We start from the raw sequence: 24,226 nt of genomic DNA on the forward strand, positions 1-24,226 counted from the left end.
GCATGTGGTCGTTCAGTGATCATCTCCATGTATTTTAGTATTACGGCGGCAGTAGCGCGATGATCGGTTTTCCAGTAGTCATAGCACGATATTATGCTCGATGTACACCACTATGGTACGCGGACTAAAGTGTGTATTTCGTTTTCACCCACTGGAACGGAAAGCGTCTCAGCACTGAAATATCACTTTGGCTCAGGGACTCGATTTAATTGTGGTTTGTATTTGTTTTAACGCAGTAGTACGGAAAATGGTCCATCTCTGAAGTATTACTCAAGTCCAGGAACTCAAGGGTGTTTCTTGTTCGGAAGCAGGAGAACAGAAAGCGCCAAGTTCCAAAATATCACTATGAACTGGAACAGGGTGCAGTGTGTGTGTGTGTGTGTGTGTGTGTGTGTGTTGCGGGATTCAGAGTAGAGAACAAATGACTAAGATGATATTAGAATTAATCAAATTTTAACTATAGTTCTGATTTCTCATTACAACCACATCGATGTTGTAAAGATGTATGTCTTAGCGACCATGATGGAATTATATGTACATTTGGTCAAAAAAGGAATCGTCTTCAACGATATAAGATCTGAGGCGGCATTTATATTGGTTGGTATGGGGACATCGTCTAAATATCGGGAATGTACCAAGGAATCACAATGATAGAAATATTTCGAGATATGCCTTTTCAGCGGAATAGGAGATTGCGCGATACGAAACACGTCATCGAAATCTTATCTAGAACTGATAAGCAAACAAGGACAATTATAATATTCAATCATATTTGCAACCCCAAATCATGTACATATCATTTTACGCACGAAACTAGATATACAGATCAGAAAAAAAGAAAAAGGAGCGTAAGAAATTGCCATTTAAGATTTAATTAGTTTTTCAAAATAAAAATATAATTATAATATGAAGAATCAATAAAATCAATTGCAATCAATCATAAAATTCACAGTCGCTGTAAGTAAAATTCTGCCACACATTAACATTTTTCATATGACAATTCCCGCGCAACGCCCATTGTGGCCATGTACATAAAACTCACATAAACTGTCAACAATCGACTCTCTCTCCCTCTACGGAGAGAGTGTTAGAGATTATATATTTGGCATAATGGCGTGTTATTTGATACTTTCTATCTAGAATATTATTCAGTACAGAGATGAACAACTTTATATAGTCACCAAGGACACATACGATCACGTACTTTGAATCCCAAGATTTCACAAACATTTCTTTTGTTACAGTCTCTCATTGTCACAGTGGCGTACTAAGGGTAAGTCATAGTACAGAATACAGTCTCTCATTGTTACAGTGGCGTACTAAGAGTAAGTCAGGGTACTAAGGGTAAGTCAGGGTACAGAATCTCGGTACTTTTGCCGGTGATCTACTGCGCCGATGTGGAGCCACCAACCAATCACTGCAGTTTCTGCGGAAGCCTCCAAATAAACTGTTATGAGAATGACATAAATTATCTCCACGCATTAGTACACGAGCACGTTGACTAGATTTTCGTTTACTTCTTAAAACACACTCAAATTTTTTAAAACAAAAACCAAGGGAATAATAACCAGAATATGTTCTATATGTAATCTGTATAGCGACAAATGGGCTGATCCAGGACGTCAATTATGTATCTATGTAACCTTTGCTCCGAGTGGATGAATGCAAAAATGTTTTCATTTGTGACGTCATAATTTTTACACACCTCATACACTGAGCTAACAAAACGTTAAATAAATGTTAACGGAAATAAATAAAATTACTATAATGAAAGTTAAATTGAGGACAAAATGTCCTTTCACCGTGTTTTAAATAAGTGTTCATATATTTTAAGAGTAACTATGGGGAGTTAATTTCGCTGCAATAAACTTATAGGGAAGTCTTTTTAAAAATCCAATATCAAAGGGGTAACAATTTCGTTCAATCTGCGAGAACCTAATATGTATAGTCTAAGCAAGTCCACTTCACTGTTACGTCACTGGCATACTGTGACGCCAGTCGCGTGTTGTCATTGTGACATCATCAGACCTGTACTGGACATCACTGTAAGGAAATATTTTCGGACCTATTTCTCTATTGTATTGGGCGAACCTTCACAATCATAATGAGAAAATATACAGCAAATGCAGTATAAACAGAGTGTGACGCTGTTATCAAAGCGTACGTTTTTTATATTCTTAGGTGGCATTTTGCCACCATATCTACATCTTTATGGCGTGTGTGTGTGTGTGCTTCGGATTGTTAACGTAGCTTTAACAATTGTTCAGTCAATTTATAGTTATGTCTAGCACCGGAGCATCATGTCGCGGACATGCAGCATGACGTCCCAACCAATCACATTATCCCGACACCAGGCCGACCAGTCCTAACACTAACCTTTATGGCAGGGGTCTCAAACACGCGGCCCGCCAAGCCGTATCCTGGGGCCTGCAAAATAATTGGCGTTACAAGGTGTCAGGAGAGATAACAAAGGTGGTGAGGCCCTTGGGCCATCGAAAATGCCCTCATGCGGACCTCGAGGTGGTTTGAATTTGAGACCCTTTCTTTATGGCAAATGGCACTGCCTATCCAAGGGAGATAACCCTCTGTGAATATTATGGTGGAGGAGATTTAGGAAGGGAGCTATGATACAAACATGATCAATTAAACAAAAAAGCTTATAACATTTTCAGATATATTAATTCTGACCTTATTATCACTACCTACTCAATTAGAAAGAAAATTAACAAGTTAAAATTAGAACTAATAATGAAAATATTGCTTTGAACAAAATATGTTGGTATACTAATTTGGTTGTGGAAGTCAATTAAAACTAATTTGATATACAATAACATATCAAGTGAAAAACAAGCATAAACACTTTTGTGCACAGTAATCATCGTTTTTCTTTGCATAAACGTTGTGATATGTATGTACCACGTCAAACATTAAGTGAATTATGTGTCATCGCGGCCTGTACCTATACTTTAAACTACAGTATATATATATATATATATATATATATATATATATATATATATATATATATATATATATATATATATATATATATATATATATATAACATCAAATATCAAATACATTTCTGCACTGTAGCAGTGGCATGAAATTCACAGAACATCTGAACACAAAACAAAACAAACATCTGATTATTCACATTCATCAAAATAATCTTTTGTTAGACGTCACAACAGTCTGACTAAACCGAGATCTCCAGCATAGCGGAGATCTAATAGGTACCGATGAAAAATTTCTCATCGAGTGAACTTTGAAATTCCCGGATCATTATTTGGTAAAGTTAACCTTGAATATCGTGTTTGAGGGTTATCGTTCCTGACGATATGTTCCGAATGACCTTTTTTAATACTTTTGTCAGTATCAATTTTTATTTAATTCTGATTCAGATATGTAGTAGCGTTTTAATGCACATCAGCACAAAAGTGGCTACTGGGTGCCAAGTAATGGTACACGAATGGTAAATGAAAACGGTCAAGAGGACATTATTCTGACTATAAGATCTATTTACTGATTACTAGAGATTAATTTTAATCCGACTGATACGTGCTTTATACTGAATATACAAGCTTTCTAACTATATACGTCTACTGTCGTATATCTGTCTCCATTACAAAATCAACATTCATATAATCGTATTGCTATTTCCAATATATATATATATATATATATATATATATATATATATATATATATATATATATATATATATATATATATATATATATATATATATATATACTCATTCGATGACTGATTGTTTGATTCATCAATCAAGGTTTATTTCTCATTAGGGACTCTTACATTTTCACTTTTGGATTGAAATCACGCAGTAACAGCTAAATTGTACTAGATGGTGTCACACACACTCCCTTTTATGCAACTGTTTTTCATTACAACACGAAGTCAAATCAAACAACCCAAAAAATAAGGCCAGTAGCTGTACAGGTTATATATGATACATATTTCATGTCGCTGCCAGCAAGCGTCTAATGACATGTAGAATTTGTTTGTAGGTCATGTATGTTCTACATTCAAACGTTAAGGTCAAATGCTTTAAATGAACTTTTCCCCTCTTCAGATAAAAGCAGCTTTTGTCCATCATTAGTGCAACACAATCCACACGGTTTGTTTACTGCAAATCCATGTAATGGGTCAACACTTAATCTCGAGCCTTCAGCTGAAATGTGGTGAACATTTTCCGAGCCACACCCACAAACAAATAGATTTCCCGCCAGGTCTATCGTTATTCCCTTCGGATTTTGCAAGGAATCGTCTCTGTACCGAAATAATCTCGTGCCATCTCTATTGATGCACGTGACGCTGTGGTTGACTTCATCAGAGAGGTATATCCTCTTTCCATCTCTACTTGTGGTTAAGTACCATGGACAATAGAAAACGTCTTTTCCCAAAGAATCTTTCAAAGATCCGATGGTTTTTATACGGTTTCCATCCAGACCGAGAATACAAATTGCAAATGGGTTTTCTTGATTCTTCTGTTCTATGGTGACAAATATCTCTTTCGCACATGCGCTTATACCCCAGCATTTTTCACCAATTTCAATAGCCCGACTTGACCTCAGCCTATTTTCACTCAAGGTCACAAGATGGACTTTTTCTGCTTCCGGAAGCGTAACTGCCAGTGTTGCATTGTTTACTGCGGTTACACCGAAAGGTCTCGCGAGAAGGGTTAAATGAGACAAAAACGAGAAGTTTTCATCAAACAATTTAAGTTTTTCGTTGCTGAAGTCTGCAGCAATGACTTTACCATTTGGAAGTGTGACCAAATCAGTAATATCGCAACTATTACTATCATTTGGAATTGCGGCATTAATTTCTACGAATTTGAAACTTTTTCTTTTTCGGTAATTTACTCCTGTAAATCCAAGGCCTTCCAATTTTATGAATTTGCCGGGGTCTGCCATAATTTGCTCAACTTTTCGATCAATTCTTATGTTCATTATGACTTTTTGGCTTCGATCTCTTACTCTATGCAGAACTCTTTCATAATCTTTAAATTTTCTGTCCACCTTTTGCAATGTTTCTGAAAGCTCTTTCTCTCTTTCATTCTTTTTAGCTGTTCTCAGAACATTTTCAGACTTTTTGATGGACTCTGATGCATGTTGGCACTCCTTCTCTATGGTTCTCACTTTGGACATTATTTCTTTCTGCAAAGTCTCCAACTGTTGTTGCAACTCATCATCCAGTTTCTCTAAAGAGGCAATGATCCTCATTCTCAAGTCCTTTATTTCATCTATGATCCTGACTTTTTGAGCCATGAAATCCCTAACTTCTGCGTCACAAGTTCTCATCCTATCTTCGAAGTCTGTTCTCAGCCGCCGTAGTCGGTCAATATTTAAATGGTATTCTCGATCGAAATGGCTAGATGAGGATGTCTGTCTGTTTAGATATTTATCTCGCTCGTCTTCGGAGGAAATGTTTTCCAGTGGTAAGAAAACGCGTCTCGGTCCATGAAATGAATTTCCCTCATCGGCGACCAATTCTGATTCTTCATTCATCAGCCAACTAGTAGGCTGTTGTTTACTTGGATCACACGTCTCGTGATCTTCATCTAGGGTTTTCCGATTCAATTTTGTGACACTTAATTCCTTACTATCTTCGGATGATGTAGCTTTATCACCGATTTCTGACCGTTTTGCGACTTTATCACATTCATTGTCGCTTTCCTTGTCATGCATATTTATATTTCCAATATCATCATTGTCACTTCGATTATCAAATAATTCATCGTCTGCGTCAATTATCACCTCCAATAAACAACTTGAATCGTAGTCAGCTAATTCCTTGTGTTCTTCCAAGCACGTCACACAGAGAAAGTTGTCACAGTTCCGACAAAACTTGACAGGAACTGATTTCTTGCAGATTGTACAGATTCCTTCTTTTGACACGACAGAGAGGGAACGCACCTTCTCTTGAATTTTTGTATTCAGTGGAAGTCTCCTTACCCATCTCGAAAGGTCCGTCTTAGGGGGTGGGGCATTTGATTCATTTCTACACACAGGGCAGTTGAAAGTTTCATTGTTGTCCGATTTAGGTACGGCTCTTTCGTTATTAATCAAGAGAATGACACATTTTTCACACAGAGTGTGCAGGCATGCTAGTATTCGTGGTGTAGCATAAATCCCCAAACATACCGGACATATTAGTTCATTATGGATACTTGTGATATTAGTCGCCATTGTCGATTTGGAAAACAAGTTAAATATTCACTAATGACAGCTCAGTGGTAACATACAAGTTTCATATCCTACCTTAGACGTTAGGCTGCGTGTTTTTGATTTCACATAGTAATACTTGAAAGGAGTGAACGGTGAAGCAGAACGGCAAGCTGAACAGTTTGGTCAAAGTCAACTGAGAACGAAAGAGGAAGTAAATTGTGGCAATCCCGAACTTACGCATTATGGGATTGTACTTAGTAACATAAAGGTTAATATGTACATTATCCTACCTATTATCATGCATCTTGTCAACTAATATATTATAGAAACGTAATGCACACAGGAGAATAATACTATTATTTCGAATACATCAATTTTTTTTGTGAAAATTACATAGTCCATATGAGATCAGTTCTATTTCATTATACATCCAAGTGAGATAGGTCTAAAAATAAGAGCGTCCGCCTGACCGGCACGTACGTTGGCATGTCAAGGGAAATAACTCGTATAAAGCACAACGCAACTTGCTGATAGCACTATATCCCTTGACTTTATTTCTACAATGAAAGATATCGACCCTTATACGTACGTTTTAGGGTAGAGGTCTTAACGCCTAAATAATGGCGCTGAGTAGCGTGTTCCGATGTCAATTTTCAGGTATATCGCACACACTTGGCAGCCCATATCAACGTTTTTCATGACGTTTTAGTCAGACTTTACTTACTCTGGTGTCTTTTTTTCTTCTTATAAATTCAAATTCTCACACAAGCAAATGAAGTGTTTTCAAGTTCGTAGACCTACATTTCAGCTCGCCCGAATGTGATTGAAGCCTGGAATGACGAAATCGGCTCAGAGGATGGAAAGCATCTTGAGCGAAACGATGCCAGCTAAACACTTTCTTCAATACTACTATATATGTATTCGTTTCCTTAAAGAAATGTACTTCAATTTTATCCGACTTCGGCATTCCCGGCTACCATCGCATTCCAGCCAACTGATATGGACTTAGAACACAATTTTACTATACATTCTCTACATTTGTTTCTCAGTACTGAACTTTCCACTGTGTGACAACCAATGCAAATCATATGTTAATCTAAAATACCTTCAAAGATGACTTCACGATGAGGTTCTTGTCACAGGTTCACCGGCATTTCTTTGAGAGGCTGGACTGTAAACAAAGAAACATGCAATGAAACACAGATTTCACTTCGGGATCATCACCAAGACCTTATTAATCACTGTACACTGTCGCCGAAACACACAGACAACCACACCATAAGCTCATATTCTAAAGAATAAACAACTACCTTTAAATCCACACCAAGAATGCGTAAATCTAACTCTTGTATCACCAGCAAAAGGAGACTGGACAAAATGCTCTAAACACAGACTGGGACTACATTTGTGGTTAGTGAACCGGAACTAATAATTGTGATCTGATTCCATTTGTAGGCCAGCAGAACTTGAAAACAAGTCCATTTGGTGGCGCTCTACAAATGCTATTAATTTCTGACAGAATGGCGGGCGTAAAGTGAAGTTAGTGCACAATTGCAACATGCACACTAGAGAGAATGTTGGTATAACTCAAATTACTTTCATATACTGTGGATCAAATTTCTTTGAATATTGTTTTTGAGAAAAATGTACACAGGGCCGGCGCTACCATATAAGCAAACTAGGCAGCCGCCTAGGGTGCTGATTTCAGGGGGGCGCATTTAAAAAAAAAATATTGTTTATAAATTTTGAAATTGATATTTTCCGGGGGGGGGGGGGGCGCCAAAATCTAACCTTGCCTAGGGCGCCAGATAGTCTGGCAGGGTCTGGCGCCGGCCCTGAATGTACATGGTCTAAGCACACAGGAAACTAAAAGGACTTCTCCTTTTGCTAAAAAATCAGCCTAAATTTGTCTAAAGGACAATATCTTAAGCAGTTATTAAAATATGGAAAATGAACCTTGCCGGAACAGACAATACCAACTTCTGAAACTGCATTGAATGAACTACTAACTACATAAAATAAAATAAAAAGTTATCGGCTCTTTCTTTTTACAAGTTACCTCTGAAATCCAGGAAGTGAAAATGACCAAGCGGAGTTAGCAGGTTTTTTGTTTTGGTGCACACGTGAAGTAAGACCAAGCTGAATACAATATAACCCATATTATAACCATCAATAATACACCAAAATAAAGGAAAATAAAGGTTCTTTGAAAAATTCCTAAGATATACAAAGTCTTTATTAAACAGCCAGTATAACCAGCGAGGAAACGGTGGAATTCTTTTTCTTTAAAATTCTAACCCTTATGCAAAATACGAAACTGTAGAGCGCCACCTTGTTTGTGTGCGAATTAAAATTTATTAGAAAAAAAAGACACCAGAGTAAGAAAAGCCAGAGTAAAACATTTTGACTTTAATGTGTAGAAAAGCGTCGACATCTGAACACGTTACGCAGCGTCGTTAGGCAGTAAAATCTCAAGCCCCAAAACATAAATATCAGGGTCAATGTCTTACACTGTAGGACTACATTGATGTCACTGCTGCATAATGCTTCAGATATAAAGTGAAAAGAATATGTTATGTTATCTCCAAACATGGCGGCAGGAAAAAAGGCTACTCCAATTATCAAATTGTCAAAAGAGAATTTTCTTTTCCGTTTCTTTGAGAAATTGATAGACAATCAATAGACATTCATAGCAGATGTACTGGAATTACAAATGAAACAACAACAACATCAACAATAACATCAATAATACTAGTAATAATAACAATAAAAACATGAACAAATTCACGAATCTTGATTTCCCACAAATCCTTGAAAGTATGAAAATCAAATTATCAGCTAGTTCCACGAGCTGTGAAAATAACAGTGAGAAACTCTGGATACTAAACTACAAAACCCACTCTCAGTTCACGTAACAAAACTGGGAAATACAAAGATACACAACCCTGCGCATCAACATATTGTCCACAATGTAACGAACACGCTTACACAATACAATGCCATATTATATGAATTATGTGGGAAGTGGATTCATCATTTGTACGCAAAAATGTCGGACGATCAATTCAGTGACCTGCACAGCAATGAATGCAAGAGTTTTACGTGCCTCGTGGATTCAAGTGATGTATTTCCTCCAAATAACGATAATGGTATTACCATCACCTTTGGAAGGAATACTTTAATCCACACCAGACAGAATGAGCTCTGTGTTAACAGGCAAACAACAACGTCCTCTGGCTCCAGGCTATGTGGCGACACAGGTAAAGAAAACATTTTGATGCCAACCCTTCCCATTTTGCACTAGCACAATTAATGGACTAGATTAGCACAATAAAGTTTGCAGGCCTTCAGATACGATCAAGTTCAAGCTGACATACCAAATCAAATCAAGACTATGTAGGCGTGTATAGATAGAAAGCTTGGATATTCAGCATAAAAGAAGTTTCTGTCTTGGATAATACTGATCTTCTCTGCGCCAGAAGGTGCTTCAGGCGACGCCGAGGGAGCGCTCTTGCTGCCGGTCAGCCGCTGCCCAGGGTGCTGTTCTCAGGCCAGGCCCCTGCTATTGTTATCCGTCGCCATGTTTCCGTTGGCCCGACTCATTTTCTCTTTTCTTGTCGTGTCCATAGAAGGATTGCCCTGGGTAGTGCAGTGGACGGTATTCTGCGCACGTGACCCAGCCATCTTCAACGTCTTTCTCTTATCAGTGATGAGATGGTTTCCGATTCAGTTGTTCTTCGGAATTCTTCACATGATATAGTGCAAGTCCTGACAATTCCTCTTATTCTGCAAAATCACTTGGTATGGAATTTTTCAGGGCTTTTTTCGATGGAAGTTGTTGTTTTCCAGTACTCAGAGCCATACAACATCATATTGAGGAATTTACCTTTCAAAATGCTTAGCTTGGTCGCCATGCTTAAGCTTGCTAACCTCCAGATAGTTGGAATCGTTGAAAAGGTCTGGTTTTCTCTCCTGATTCATGTATTCACACAATCTGTGGTTTGTTGTTCACTGTAATTCTGTAACAGGCTAGTTGACCTTGGAGTTGATCTTCGTAAATTTTGTTTTGCCTATGTTGACGTCGAGATCGATACTGCTTGCATTTTCTGCAAGAACCTCTGTATTCTTTTGACTGTCCTGACGCCTGCTGAAAAGAAGACTAATATCATTTGCACAATCCAGGCCTTCTCGCATCGATGTCAACGTCCACTGTATGTCGTGTTTTCAATTTCGTTTCGCTTCTTTCATCAGAATTTTCATTTCAGTGACAAAAAGGAACTGGACTGTTGAAAACAGCACTCACAAACTATACTAAACAGCAATGACCCGATCACAATAGAAAGCATCCCTGTAAATAAAGAATACCCTGATATTTGCTTTTATGACATCAAAGAAGAGATGAAGGAAGCAATCAGAAGTGTGACAAAGATGAAGGCATCTGGAGAAGAGAGAGTTTGTGCAGAAATGCTAAAAGAAGGAAAGGAAATCCCAAAGATCCTGTGGCAGATTCTCCAGAAAATTAGAGATAGTGAACATAGACCAAAGGAATGGAAAACATGCATAATAATACAGCTTCGAAGGAAAGATTATCTTTGATACTGCAGCAACTGGAGAAGAATTCTCCTGGTGCCTTTCATCATCAAAAGCTTCAGTCGCATCATCTTAAAAAGAAGATTTTGCGTGATGAGATAACGCGAATTAAATAGGTCTTGTATTGATTGGAAGCAATTGCGTTGAAAAATTCCACTGTAATTGTTGAATACCGTGATATAGTTTATTAAATTGTTATACCTTTCACCTTATATTTATATTTTACACACCTAGACCGTCGGCCATGCTGACTGGAGGCTCGGAGCTCTTTAACCTTTTAACTGTCCGTTCTTCTCCGGAGTTAGTAATAACTCCGTAGGCGGCACGTGAAAATGTGCTGCAAAATGGCTTTAAACCCTACAACAACAACAACAACTATTGCCTCTCACTCTCTGTAGAGGTTATCAGATTTTGTAAAATTTTATGAAAACCTGAATAATTATCTAAGGAGAATTTAGCTATATATGCCGCTCTTAAACAAATGTCAATGAAAAGTTATAATTGTTATGGTTTGGAAGTATTGCACAAGGAGCGTCTCGAGCCACGTGCTATTGTTTTCAAAATTGATAAGAATACGCTACGCTATTGGGGGCAATGGGATGAGTTGTCGACCCTAAGTAAATACGTTCTACATATGAGATAATAGAACCATAAAACCATTCGATATTATTACTGTATTATCACATTTAATCGATGGATGTGATATAAAAATAACAATAAATAATTAATATCTTTTATACGGATGACTTTTAACTTTCATCATTTCTAATTTGGAATAAAACGTTTTGTAGTATGCAACGGTACGATGAAGTACAATACTGGGTACAGTTCTAACGAAGTGTGTAGTGATGGAGAAACTTCAATTCCTGATTTGTTAAAACAGAAATTTATATTTTCTGTCCTAAAAATATGGCAAATGTTTCTATTACTAGTGAAATCATACACCACATGGAAATCTTCTTGTGGAACTGTGTGTGGACTAATGAATAAACCATTTTAATTGGTTACAATGTTTTATTCAACTGGGGCTGGTTGGGGTGTCTGACAAGGTTTGGAGAACGCATGTCTGAAATAACACGTGTCTGGTTGTTGCCGTCTTTGTGGTAGCTCTTGAAACAGTTTGGAGTTTTGTAGCCAGTGATGTGTATAGTCTGTGTGTATAGTTTGTGTGTTTGGAACGAATTATAGTTTCAGGCTTACTACCAAATGGCCAGTGGTGTAGTGTTAAATAAAGAAGTGAGGGAACGCATGTTACGGGGATGCGGGGGACAATGGCGAGTGCAAGAAAGGTAAGGGAGCGCGCAAAAAGCGCGTTCCCACAGCACTACACCCTGCAAATAGCTCGACTTCGTGTGCGTGTGTGTCTGTCTCTCTCAAAATGTTTTGCATCGTCTGATCTCAAAGTTGGAGAGACCTTAAGTTGCTTTACGAATGAATTTCTTTTTGTTATACATCTGTATTTTTTTATAAAAAATATTATTTAATAACAACTCCGTCAGCCACAACTAAAGACAACAAGAGTTTCTTTTCTAAAGTAGTTCCTAGCGCGTGGACACCATTATTGAGACGACTAGATTGAGGCAACGAGGAGGGGATAAGAAAAGTAAGATTAGCAAAACAGCTTGAATTCCCAATCGCATGTGTGAGAACAGTGTGTCTTATCGCTCTCTCACACTACAGAGATCCTCTCCATTTGACACTGATGATGACTTGATCAATCTGACTCTGTGTCTTCCCATCACGTGATCTCCGGGTCAACTTTCGAATGTCCTTTTGTGCAAAGAGCGTGCCGTCAATGACCAAATTGCTCTAACAACAGAAGTCAAAGAGTCTCTCGGATGCGGGAGGTCGCAGGTTCGAACCCCGGCCGAGGTATACCAAAGACTTATAAAAATGGTACTTAGCCTTGCTCAGCATTAAGAGGTTAGTGTTAGGACTGGTCGGCCTGGTGTCAGGATAATGTGACTGGGTGGGAAATGATGCCATATGTCTGTGGTGGAAAATTAATTATACACCCCACCCCACCCCGGTCACAATATTGTCGTAAGCGATAATCCGATACGCTCTTTTATCACCCGTGGCTAGCTTGGTTGAGATTTCCTCGTTTTTTTTTCTTCCTGAGTGCGCAGAAACAAAATATACTTCATGAACAACAGAATTTAACAATCTTACACATTTCAATGAAAAGTGCCCGTTATATCAATCGATAGGAGACTGTGTTTGGAAGACAAACTTTGATTGGCCCATTCAAACAGGGTAGAAAGTCTTGTTGGATCACAATAACGAGAGAAATATACTCGGGCATGGATCATTGGTTAAGCAGACTTGTACTTATTTTCAATAGAATCGAGGAAATCTCTGGACATGCGGCCACAGATGATAAAGAAGCGTAGCGGATTATAACCTATGGCTTGCGTTGATGCCACAGCACAACATATGCATTTAAATGAATGATGGCATATTAAATTCACCCTCCATTTAAGGGCTCTCATTAATTACCTTTATCTTTTATTTTATATACCTTTTACAGAATTTTAACATTCGTTGCCTTTGATCTCTATTTGGGTGTGGTTTTGGGCAATTTTGCATTTCTCTTCTGCTTTCAGAACTTACATATACATCGGCACCATATAGTCAGTATTGTGTTGACTTTCCAGGGGCGGGGAGAGGGGCTTGAGCCAGCGCGCGCATCGTCTAACCCCCTCCAACCTCCTGTAAACCCACAAAAATGAAGTTTAAACAACAGCAGCGTTTCGTAGGTTTCAAATTATGCACTGTAAATAAATAAAATGCAGGAGCTTCCGGGAGCTTCGCCTTCACTAGGTTTTTCAGTCCCACAGACCTCTCCTATACTTCTTTACGCCACCCCAACCTCACCCAAACGATATTTCTGGATAGCCCCCTTCTTTCAAATGATACCAATAGGGTCTCTTACACATCTATTCCAGACCTATAATTTTCTCAGATCCTGTAAGCAGAACGCGTGATAATCAGAGTTTCCTCTGACCCTAGCCACCCAATTTTTGATATTTGGACATTTATGTTGGGGTGTAGGGTTAGAGTCCAATGCCTATCGAAAAGCTGGAATTCGCCAATGCGGTGTCGGCATAGAGTAGCCGCTTACTAGCCGCCCTAGCAAACTGGACTGTTTCGCCAAGATATGCCTGCATGAAATTGATAGGAATATGATTTATTTTCTCAGGAATTGCAAGTATAGCATTCGTTGAGTCTTTAATCCGTTGAGAGACGAGACAAAATTACAGCGTTGATGAATTTTGACCTGGAACTCGCCATTTGCATTGCTCATCACATGACTACACAAGTCTCGCAACCTACAGATAAGTCAAAATATAAATACAAAATATAAATGAAAGTCGTACAATCTTTATAGAGATACGAAAGAACACAAACTTTTCAACATATTTATTATGAAAACAAAGACCAGAAATCTTTCACTTCGCAGCAACTTGGAGAAAGCCAGCTTCACCAAGAAGAGAGCAACTGTCAGTGCAGCAGTCACGCGATACCAACAAAAACATCGCTGACACGTGTTCAATACCTGAATCTGGTTTCCTCCACCGTACTGTGATACCGACAGGTTTCTGATCGCTTTTCTCAGAATAAATACGTTGAGAATTAAGTGAGCATTACAGGGCTAACAAACGGGGGGGGGGGGGCAACCAGGGATATATCCCCGGGGCCCGGGACGAACAACACTTTTTAATTTTATAAAAGAAATTTTTTGTTTGAACAAGAACTAGGAGATGCCCGGGTGTTTCTCACTCTACGGCTTGCTGCATTATATTTGTTTACAAAAGCGACAACCCGATGCCAACCCCGCATTGTGTCGGCGAATTCCAAATTTTCGATAAGCAATGGACTCTGACCCTACACCCCTAACGTATGCGTCGAAATATTAAAAAGGGAGGTGGCTAGGGTCAGAGGAAACTCGGATTAAACGCTTGATTGAAGAAAACGTGAACGAAAGATCGGTATTTACATTCCAACAAATCGATAATTATACTCGGAAAAAGATGCATATGAGAATTTTAGAGGTAGTTGAATCGCAATGGAAACACATCCACCTTTAATAACAGATTTTCATTTGAAAATATGTGATTTTGTCACGCGCTTTGTTGGAAAAAAATTTATGAGACAAAGAAATATTATTGTTGGCGTCAGCATCGTTGGCGGTATCGACACAATATGAGAGCAAACCCATCAATCTGAGGGAGGCGAGATACAGCGTTTCACAGAGCCACTGTTATTCATTTCTAAAAATGTTCGATGGTGTACCAAGACAACCCGAAATACATAGGATGGGATAAGCGACTTTTGTAGGCTAGAACAAGCTGATTCAAACTGACATTTACAGTGTAACAGAGATCTGACATGCACCGATCAAGATCATGTTCTTGTGACCTTTCAAATTCCCGGTTCACTTATTTTTGATAGCCTATCAGATAAAGCTTTGCGTTTCTTATTTAAGAGGAGTTATCGCTCGTGGTGATATGTTCCAAATGACATCTTTTTCACTTGCAGAAATATGTAAGCTGTGATTTTATTGGTGAATCAATGGAACATGACCGTGTATTAGTTCGCATCATACTTATAAGTAGATCCTAATTTTAGTAAGACTGGAGATCAGGATACAAAGTGAGTCATGGAAAGATCATAAGACCCGTATGTAATTTTAATCATATCAGACAAATGATTCGTGCTTCAGCCAGTACTGGTGCATATGAAATCCAAATACTAATAAAAAGTCATTCTGCGAAATGAAAATTCTGGGAAGATAGTCAAGAAAACTACCTTCCCAGACTGATCAAATATATCGAGTTTCCTGCTATTGTGATTTCCAGGCAGAAAACTATACGAAATACTCTCCATAAATACAGTGGTGGAATAGTTATCGTTTCCTGTTCATTCTTATTCCTTGTTTGATGCAATTTTTCAGTCCTTAACAGTGAAATAACATGAAAATTGCAAGATCAAAATAAGCATAGTTATGCATAATCAAGTCGAACTCTGGCTTGTGCATCTCTCAAATTTTGAATTGAAACTTTACAAAGAATTCTTACGGAAGCCGGTTAGTGCCACGTTGAAATCAATTTTTTATCTCGTAATTACGACTTACTATCTCGTAATTACGAGTTAGCTATCTCGTAATTACGACTTGCTATCTCGTAATTACGAGTTAGCTATCTCGTAATTACGACTTACTATCTCGTAATTACGACTTACTATCTCGTAATTACGACTTACTATCTCGTAATTACGAGTTAGCTATCTCGTAATTACGACTTACTATCTCGTAATTACGACTTACTATCTCGTAATTACGACTTACTATCTCGTAATTACGAGTTAGCTATCTCGTAATTACGACTTACTATCTCGTAATTACAACTTCCTATCTCGTAATTACGACTTACTATCTCGTAATTACGAGTTAGCTATCTCGTAATTATGACTTACTATCTCGTAATTACGACTTACTATCTCGTAATTACGACTTACAGTGTCTTTGACTTGTGGAACCTTTATGTCATTTTGAATGGGTCGTGCAAGGTTATGCAGCTTTTATTTTCACTTGGGATTGAGTTACTCAGAAATTCTTAGTTTTCTAGCCCAGATACATGGATTATGCATTAGTATGAGAACTCTGAAACGAATACTGCGCACGATGTGTCTCTTTAGAAGAAGGTTTCATTCTGATGTATTAGAGGTAGCCCAGTTTATCGAAGAGAATATTAGTAATTCCGGTAATCAACAAGGCTATCGTTGGATGCATTTACGATGTCTTCAACACGGAATAATAGTATCAAGGGATACCGTGGGGATACTTATGCAATTACTCGATCCTGTTGGTATACAATTGCGACTAAGGAGACGTCTTAGGAGACGAAAATACTTTGGACAAGGACCGGATTACATTTGGCATGTCGATTCTTACGATAAACTCAAACAATATGGGCTCTGTATAAACGGATGCATTGATGGTTTTTCAAGGCAGGTTATTTGGCTAAATGTTTACATAACAAGCAGCAATCCAAAAGTAATCGCCGGCTATTATGTGGAAGCAGCGCAGATGCGTCACGGATGTCCGGCCTTAATGAGAGGTGATCGTGGCACAGAAAACGGCCATGTTGCTCAGATGCAAGATTTTATGACGGGAAAGGAAAGTTTCATTTATGGAAGAAGCACAGCCAATCAACGAATATAAATGTTTTGGAATTTTCTGCGGAGGCAGTTGCCAGTTCTGGATTGACACCTTGGGAATGTTGAAGGAAATCGGCCAGTTCACAGGGGATTTCATAGATATCAGCTTGATTCAGTTTTGTTTTATGGGCCTGCTTCAGGTACATTTAAATATAAATTTGTTTTGCCTCAATATTCCTCTGAAAAGTGATTGGAATCTGTCATAAAATAATTTCACGAGCAGCGGTATACCGTAATATTTATAATTAGTTTATAATTTGTGTTATCATTATTTTCACACCCACATAATTTTGACACTTTTCGAAAAAGCATTATTTCTCCTTTTTTTTAAACAGCAGAAAGTGTGCAAGCTACAAGTTGAATCAATTTAGTCCCACCCTTTAGAAAAAAGTATATTTTTTTTAAACAACTGCAGTTTTATCCCTTTGATGTAATCTTAAAGAAAATGATCTAAAACTTCATTCTTTCTGTCTCGTTAGAACTGATTTTAAAAGAAAAAGAAGTAAAATAATTTTCTTCATGTCTCTTTTCTCCGAGTGGAGGTTTGGAAGGATTAGAGAAGTCAAATTACAATTTGAAGATCTCGGATTGTATCACGTTGACAATTAAACAACAAATATTACAATCACAGTGACGCACAAACGGATGAACGGGTTAAAGAGGGAGATGGAGTTATCCCTTTTATATTCTTTTTTATGTGTGACAATAAATGGTGATGGATTTTTGAATGCACGTATTGGCAGTTGTGAAGAATTTGATTCATATTTATAGGTATGGGTATTGCAAATTTGAAGTAAATTAATTACAACGGCTCCTGAAAAATTAATCTAAGCAAATAAATACAATGAATAATTAAAGGTTAAATATGGAGGAAATCTTAAAAATGTAAACATTTCAGTTTTGTTGTAGAAAGTTATGTAAGACTAAAAATCCATTTCTCCTGTAAACATTCCTGCGCCCAAAATTCACGAAATTCGCCATAAAATTAATAACAAGGTACAGTTCACAACTACCGACTGCATTGCCTCCTCCCCCCCTCCCACCCGGTCAATCAGAACCACCGCTAATATCTCTGCAAAACAAATTATGCCTTGGGTGTACGTAGCCGAAGTAATTTACCAAAAATTCGCCTGAAATTTCTTCGCAAAAGAAGAAATCCAATCTATTCAGATCGTCTCGGATCTTTGTACTACTGGATTGACTGTATGAGGTGTTACAAATGATACATTCGAAGTGGTAAGGGTGCAAGAGGAGACAGTATTTATGTACAAATTGAATGTCGCATCTTCCTGCCTAATATAAAAAATATTAAAAAATTTATACAAGAGACGTCAAAAAGGTCCATATTTTTGGATAGCTATATTAAAACATAACATATGAATATTATTCACTTGACCAGAGAAGTCAATGGCAGTTCATAGCAAAAGAAGTTTACGCACTCCAACCCCAAATTTATACCTGCATTTTTCGTGTCCGAAAGTCATTTTTGACACCATGTATTTCTCACGGTGCAAAATAGTTGCCACCCATGCCGATTTTGAGATATTCTACATGCCTTGAACCAATATGTCTACTGCTGTGGGTGGCTAGCTCTTCTTCCTGGCCGACTCTTGGCACTTCACTATCTACATGCTGCAGAGTAACTATGGGAGGCATACATGCCTTAAATCAATTTCAAGAACAACACCAGCCCCAAATGCCTAATTCACAAATATATCCATGTCTTTCATTATTAAACAATGATAGCTGAAAAAATCACACCATAGCCTTATGTTAAGGAATTTCACTGGAGCCATTTTACGAAACTATCCACTGACACTTAAGGATGGTAGCTATCGACCTACATTCATGGTATGATCGGTAGGACAGTCATACAACGTAAGACATATCACCCGAAATTTTTCTTCTTGGGTGATGGGTTTTACGGCCTAACTAACGGCGCTGTGTAGCGTGTTTTTATGTCGACTAACAGTGTAACGAAAGTAAAATTTTCAGGAGTATCAGACACAATCAATAACGACACTTTTCTACAAAGTAGTTATAATGTTTTTGCCAGACTTTACTGACCCAGATGTCTTTACTCTAATAAATTCAAATTCACACAAAAATCTGTTTTCAAGTTTCGTTGACTGGAAAGCGATGAAAGCCGGGAATGCCGAAATAGGGTTAAGTAGAAATGTTATTCTTTAGCGAAACGAATAAACATATAGTATGCCTATTGGAACTGTAAGTAACGTTTCGTTTCGTTTCGTTCAAGAAACATAATCACCACATGAACCTACTGAAACATGCTTCGGCATACATCGACTACCGTCGCATTGCAACAAATTCAAATGTATGTCAACGTAACTTGAAAATGCGTCCATTTGCAAGTGTCACATTTTCATTCCTCCAGGATAAAGACAGCACAGTAAGTATATTAATTACACATAAATTAGTGGTAGAGTGTCGATATAGGCGGCCAAGTGTGTGAGATATTCTTGAAACTTGGACTACTCGTTCACATATCAACCGACATCGGAACAGGCTATACAAGGCCGTTATTTGGATAGTAAGACATATCACAAAAACAAAAACATGTGCTATGTCTTACTTTGTAGGACTAATCCGTAGGATTTACCTCGAAGATGCGAACGACCGTCTGTTGCGTATGACGTTATAGTCGAACATTCCGGCAAGCCTCTAACATTCCAGTATATAGCTTGCACGTTAATTTTAAAGTAAAAATGATGTTTGTGTAGTATACGGTCAGAAAATGGTGATCACAAACAGAAAAAGCGTATCGTCCTTCTATTTTGTTGTAATTTATAAAAGAAGAAACATGTTTTGTTTGATGATTATCGATCAGATAGAAGCGATCAAATGAATCTAAACGTTGAAAAGGTTTTCGATCGATCGATCGAGAGAGAGAGAGAAAGAGAGAGAGAGAGAGTCCAAGCAACAAGCGGGAAAGTTGAAAATAAATATCAAGCCAGAGAAATTATGATGTTTGAATTAGTCCGTTTTCTTCTTAAAATGGGAATGGGTATTTTCCACTAAAGAAATGAAATTAATAGCCGATTTCTTTGCAGAATGACATCGATAGCATGGTCCAGGTCTGGAATGTGCATCGTATAAGACCAACCAAAAACCAAAATTGCCCAAATGGCCGACCTGTTGTGATGTACAAATTACCAATGATTTATGGAACCCGGAGCTACCTCCAGTCAGTGGACGAAGACCAAATAGAAATCTGTCGAGAAGAATGTGTATTTCGAGATGAATATCCATGTGACAGAGATGTGTTTAATATCTGTACTCTCTACATGGAAGAAAAGGGATGGACATCGCCTACAAATATCGACGACGCTTTGCAATTGTATTGTAATGTACGAAACGTTACTTGTGGATTTGTTACGATAAAGGCTTTAATACTGCTGTGATTCTATGATGAGAAATATTATTTTCCTTCAGCTGATTAACACTAAATGGTCTTCAAACGAGACTTCGCTATATCTCTACTTATCCAAGTATACTTTGCTAATATACTTCTTTATTCCAATTAAAAAAAGTCTAAGTTTTTGTTTCTTGTTTCCCTTTAATACAAACAGAGAGAAAAATGAGAAAGTGTGTTTAGGACAACTGCTACAAACTTTTTAATAGAACGTGAAATAAAATTTGGTAACGAACGTCATAAATGACATTTTGAAGCTTTCGCAGCAAAAAGTTTTGGAAACTACGTCGAAAACCGCAGAATTTTCATTATATAATGGGACACAAAATTCGACTGAGTTATTATCCTGTGACTTTAAAAGTTTGCAATTGCAAGATAAATTTCGTTTTCGCACTGTAAGTTTAGAAGAACAGCCTAAATACGAGTTATTTTTCATCTTATTTTGAACAAATGAAATTTTAAACGAGTTTTCTGTTTGACATAAAAATAAAATATGAAGGTTGACAAAGATAGGCCAATAAAACTTGATCTGCCCCTTTATATCCTATATTCAAACCTTGACCTTCGACCTAGCATCCATCAAATTAATGGGCTCTTGCCTCTATCCATGGGTAAAGGAAGTTTAAGGTTTAAACAAAACACACAAAAAAAAAACCAACAGTAAACTCAAGTATTGTTGTGGATACACACTGTCTATGGATGGACAGACAGACATGATAATCTGTATATGCTCTTCACACTTTTTGGAAAAAGTGGAATTTTTGTGCCTTTAACGAATAACCGAGAGTTCTGTGTGCATGTATTCTCATCTTTCTTTTGCATCAAGTGTTTAAAACTATCACTTTGTGCATTAGTTTGTCCTGGATTTTGACATGTTGGTACAAGCAAATGCTCAAAAGTGGCCTAACCATGATTTCTGATTCACATTTTCCTGTTAACTTGACAAAGTAGAACACTTCAAGCCTCAAGACTTGTCAACAGTAGTTTAAAACCATGGTATTTAAACTTTTGTTGCTGTTTAGTGTCGAATTTTGAATTGTATTGAACCTTAAAGTTGAATGCATTGAGCATTAAAATGAAGTATTTGTGAAGGGTCACTTCGACCTTTCTTCTTTTCTCTTGTCCCTGTGAAGCGAGGGTTATGTTCTACCGTACTAAGTCAGAATTTACGCAGTGTGTGGATGGCTAGTATGCTTCTGAGTAACGAAGTGAGGGAATTTTACGGGTAATTTTTTCCTTTAAGGAACAGCTTTCTGGGAGAGATACAGGACAGTACGACATCTGAAGTCCGAGAGAAAAAAAGGACGAGGTCAGAATAAAGAACTAGGAAGTCCAGGAAGGGATGAAGCGTAAAGAATAGGAAGTCCAGGAAATAGGAAGACGTTGATACACGCACGGTCAAGGGAGTAAGGTTATGAAAATCGGTCGTGGACATTGAGCTGTTTTCACCACTCGTTATTATGATGGAATAAATCCAAATTGGACACTGCTATTCAATTATGTTGGCATAATTTAGATTGAATTGGAATTGCCACATTTAATTTGTTTTGATTAAATGTGTTATTTTTCTTGTCTAAGGGGCTCGTTTCATTTTATTTCCTCCCAGTATTCTTGCTCAGTTCACTATTGAAAATCTATTCTTTTTTCACTCCCAGTGGGCTATAACATCGAGGGACGTCATTCTCTAGATAACGCCAGCCAAATCCAATTAACCACCCCTCTTACTAAGAAGGCGGCGTTACAGTTACAACCACCATTTAAGCACACTTTGAACAAAAAAAACATGTACCCAATGTATGTCCATGGATAAGAATTAAAACAAAATGACAATATGATTTAAATATCTTTTATTCCCTTATTCGTCCTCTCAAAGAAATATTCTCAGCGCATCATCATTGCAACAACTATCACAACTACATGTTATCAAAACTTTTAAACTTTCAACCAAAATCTAATGTTCTAGATCACTGGCAGAATCCATGATTATTGTAGAACCATTTCTTAAACTAGTTCTCAACAGTACATGTGTGAGTGACACAAATGCACTGCCAATGTATTTCTTCATGCTCTTGCACATAAATGTCATAATGTCCATGACAAGTTTGGTGTAGACAAGAGGCTTGAGGGATATAAAGAACTGAGATGAAAATAAATATTAAACAAAATAAAGAATTAGCTCTCTTTTGAGCTTACTGTCACCACAATACTTTGTTGACACTGATGATTTAATAAAAGAATTGGCAAAATAATCACTTGAATTGAACAAATGACATTATTCAGTACCAACAACTAAAACACATAATATCTGTCTTGATATTTCTAGCAGTGAAAACTGTAAGAGTCTGGTGCATGCTGAATGGTAATAATAACATTAATGCAATGCTGATATGGTAATGAAAGTATTGAAGTATGGGTCAATTTAAAACACTATAAGAATGATCATCTCTGGAATCCAGGCAAACTAGAGTCCTTCCAGGTGTCCCATATTTAATCCAATTTATGTTTCAAATTTTGGTCAAGTATTTTCTTTTCCTTTCCTGACAACATCCTAAATGTGAAGTTGGCTGTCCCTATGAATAATCACAGATAGCAATCCAAAAGGAAGGAGAATTTTTATTGCTCATGAACCAACAAGATATCACCCAGTTTTCAACAGTACCTGTACTGATATCATTGCAATGGATCAACCTGAGTTCGATCATCAATTGCCTCTACCAAGGTTTAATAATCTCCACTATGAACATTAACTATCTGGTGGAAAATTAATTCAAACTAGAGTAATCATGATAATAAAATGTTGATTACTTTTCTATTGTTTATCTCTTTAGTATTGTGCTGATATGCCCATAAACCACAGATCTACCTACATAACTACTGGACATACAAGAACCCCCAAAAATTAAAAAAATAAAATAAAAAAAGTAAAAAAATTGTGTAAATGAAAATACAGGTACTATAATGAGTAGATAACAACCTGAGAGTAATGCCACTGCTTTTGTTTGCCTGTTTTTTCAATTACTGTTTACTACCCACCTATAGAGTCCAGACTTTACTGGGTGAAAGTCAGATGCTCTGGGTTACTGCTAAAAGTACAAACATTATTCATACATCTGCAATTACCTTGAAAAACCCACTACTGTTGAGACCTTACATAGAAATCATGCTACCTGCATGCAGTCTAATAATCTAATTGTTATATTCATAAGCAATACACAGTTAACCTGTTGGGCCTAACCCATCATAATACATGAATTTTAATCAGGCATGTGGATAGTTTACCAATGAATAAACATATTTATCACTAATTTAAAGAGATGATCAGAAAGGGCCCTCTGTGCAGGCTAAGATGTACATAGCATAGAAAAAGCTAATGTATTCATAACCAAGATATAAATATTTAACACATCACTGAAGCATAAAATGAAGGTCACAGTGATCTTTGATAATAAAGGTAAACTTCTAACAGAGAAGCATGCAATTATAATGTTTCATGATCTTATCATAAACAGCATCCAATAAATGAACTGGAAGCACCAAATTTCACAAAATGAACTAGAAACACAGAATGAACTAGAAACACAAAATGAACTTGAAACACAAAATTGCAAAACAATCACTAAAGCATGAAATATTTGTTACAGAAGACCTGTTTGCAACAAGTATGTATTATTTATTTAACAAGATGCATCCAGTCATCAAATGTATTGAATTTGGATAGAACACTATGTATGTAGCATGAGAAAAAAAACCCAACCCAACACGATAATGAGCTTGACATAAAAACTTC

The 24,226-nt window shown here is 37.3% G+C and overlaps 1 protein-coding gene and 1 long non-coding RNA gene across 2 annotated transcripts; one reads left to right on the plus strand and one right to left on the minus strand.

Moving 5' to 3' along the window:
* Positions 1-856: 856 nt before the first annotated feature.
* LOC149807587 (uncharacterized) lies at positions 857-6,511 on the minus strand. Its single transcript, XM_089968460.1, has one exon. It carries the CDS (start codon positions 6,213-6,215, stop codon positions 4,050-4,052), a length of 2,166 nt encoding a protein of 721 aa, XP_089824586.1. The 5' UTR covers positions 6,216-6,511; the 3' UTR covers positions 857-4,049.
* A 12,799-nt stretch (positions 6,512-19,310) lies between these two features.
* On the plus strand, positions 19,311-21,923 carry LOC149807588 (uncharacterized). The gene is made up of 3 exons (XR_016416272.1): positions 19,311-19,416; positions 20,078-20,374; positions 21,683-21,923. It is a non-coding gene; the product is annotated as an uncharacterized LOC149807588 (long non-coding RNA).
* Positions 21,924-24,226: the final 2,303 nt, after the last annotated feature.

The sequence above is a fragment of the Sinohyriopsis cumingii genome, chromosome 1 (assembly GCF_028554795.1).
Source record: "Sinohyriopsis cumingii isolate HCF-2022 chromosome 1, ASM2855479v2, whole genome shotgun sequence".
In the NCBI taxonomy this organism is placed as follows: Eukaryota; Metazoa; Mollusca; class Bivalvia; order Unionida; family Unionidae; genus Sinohyriopsis; species Sinohyriopsis cumingii.

Bases quoted from the DNA above. Each gene is read 5' to 3' on its own strand.
- LOC149807587 (XM_089968460.1), bottom strand. From the start codon at position 6,215: ATGGCGACTAATATCACAAGTATCCATAATGAACTAATATGTCCGGTA.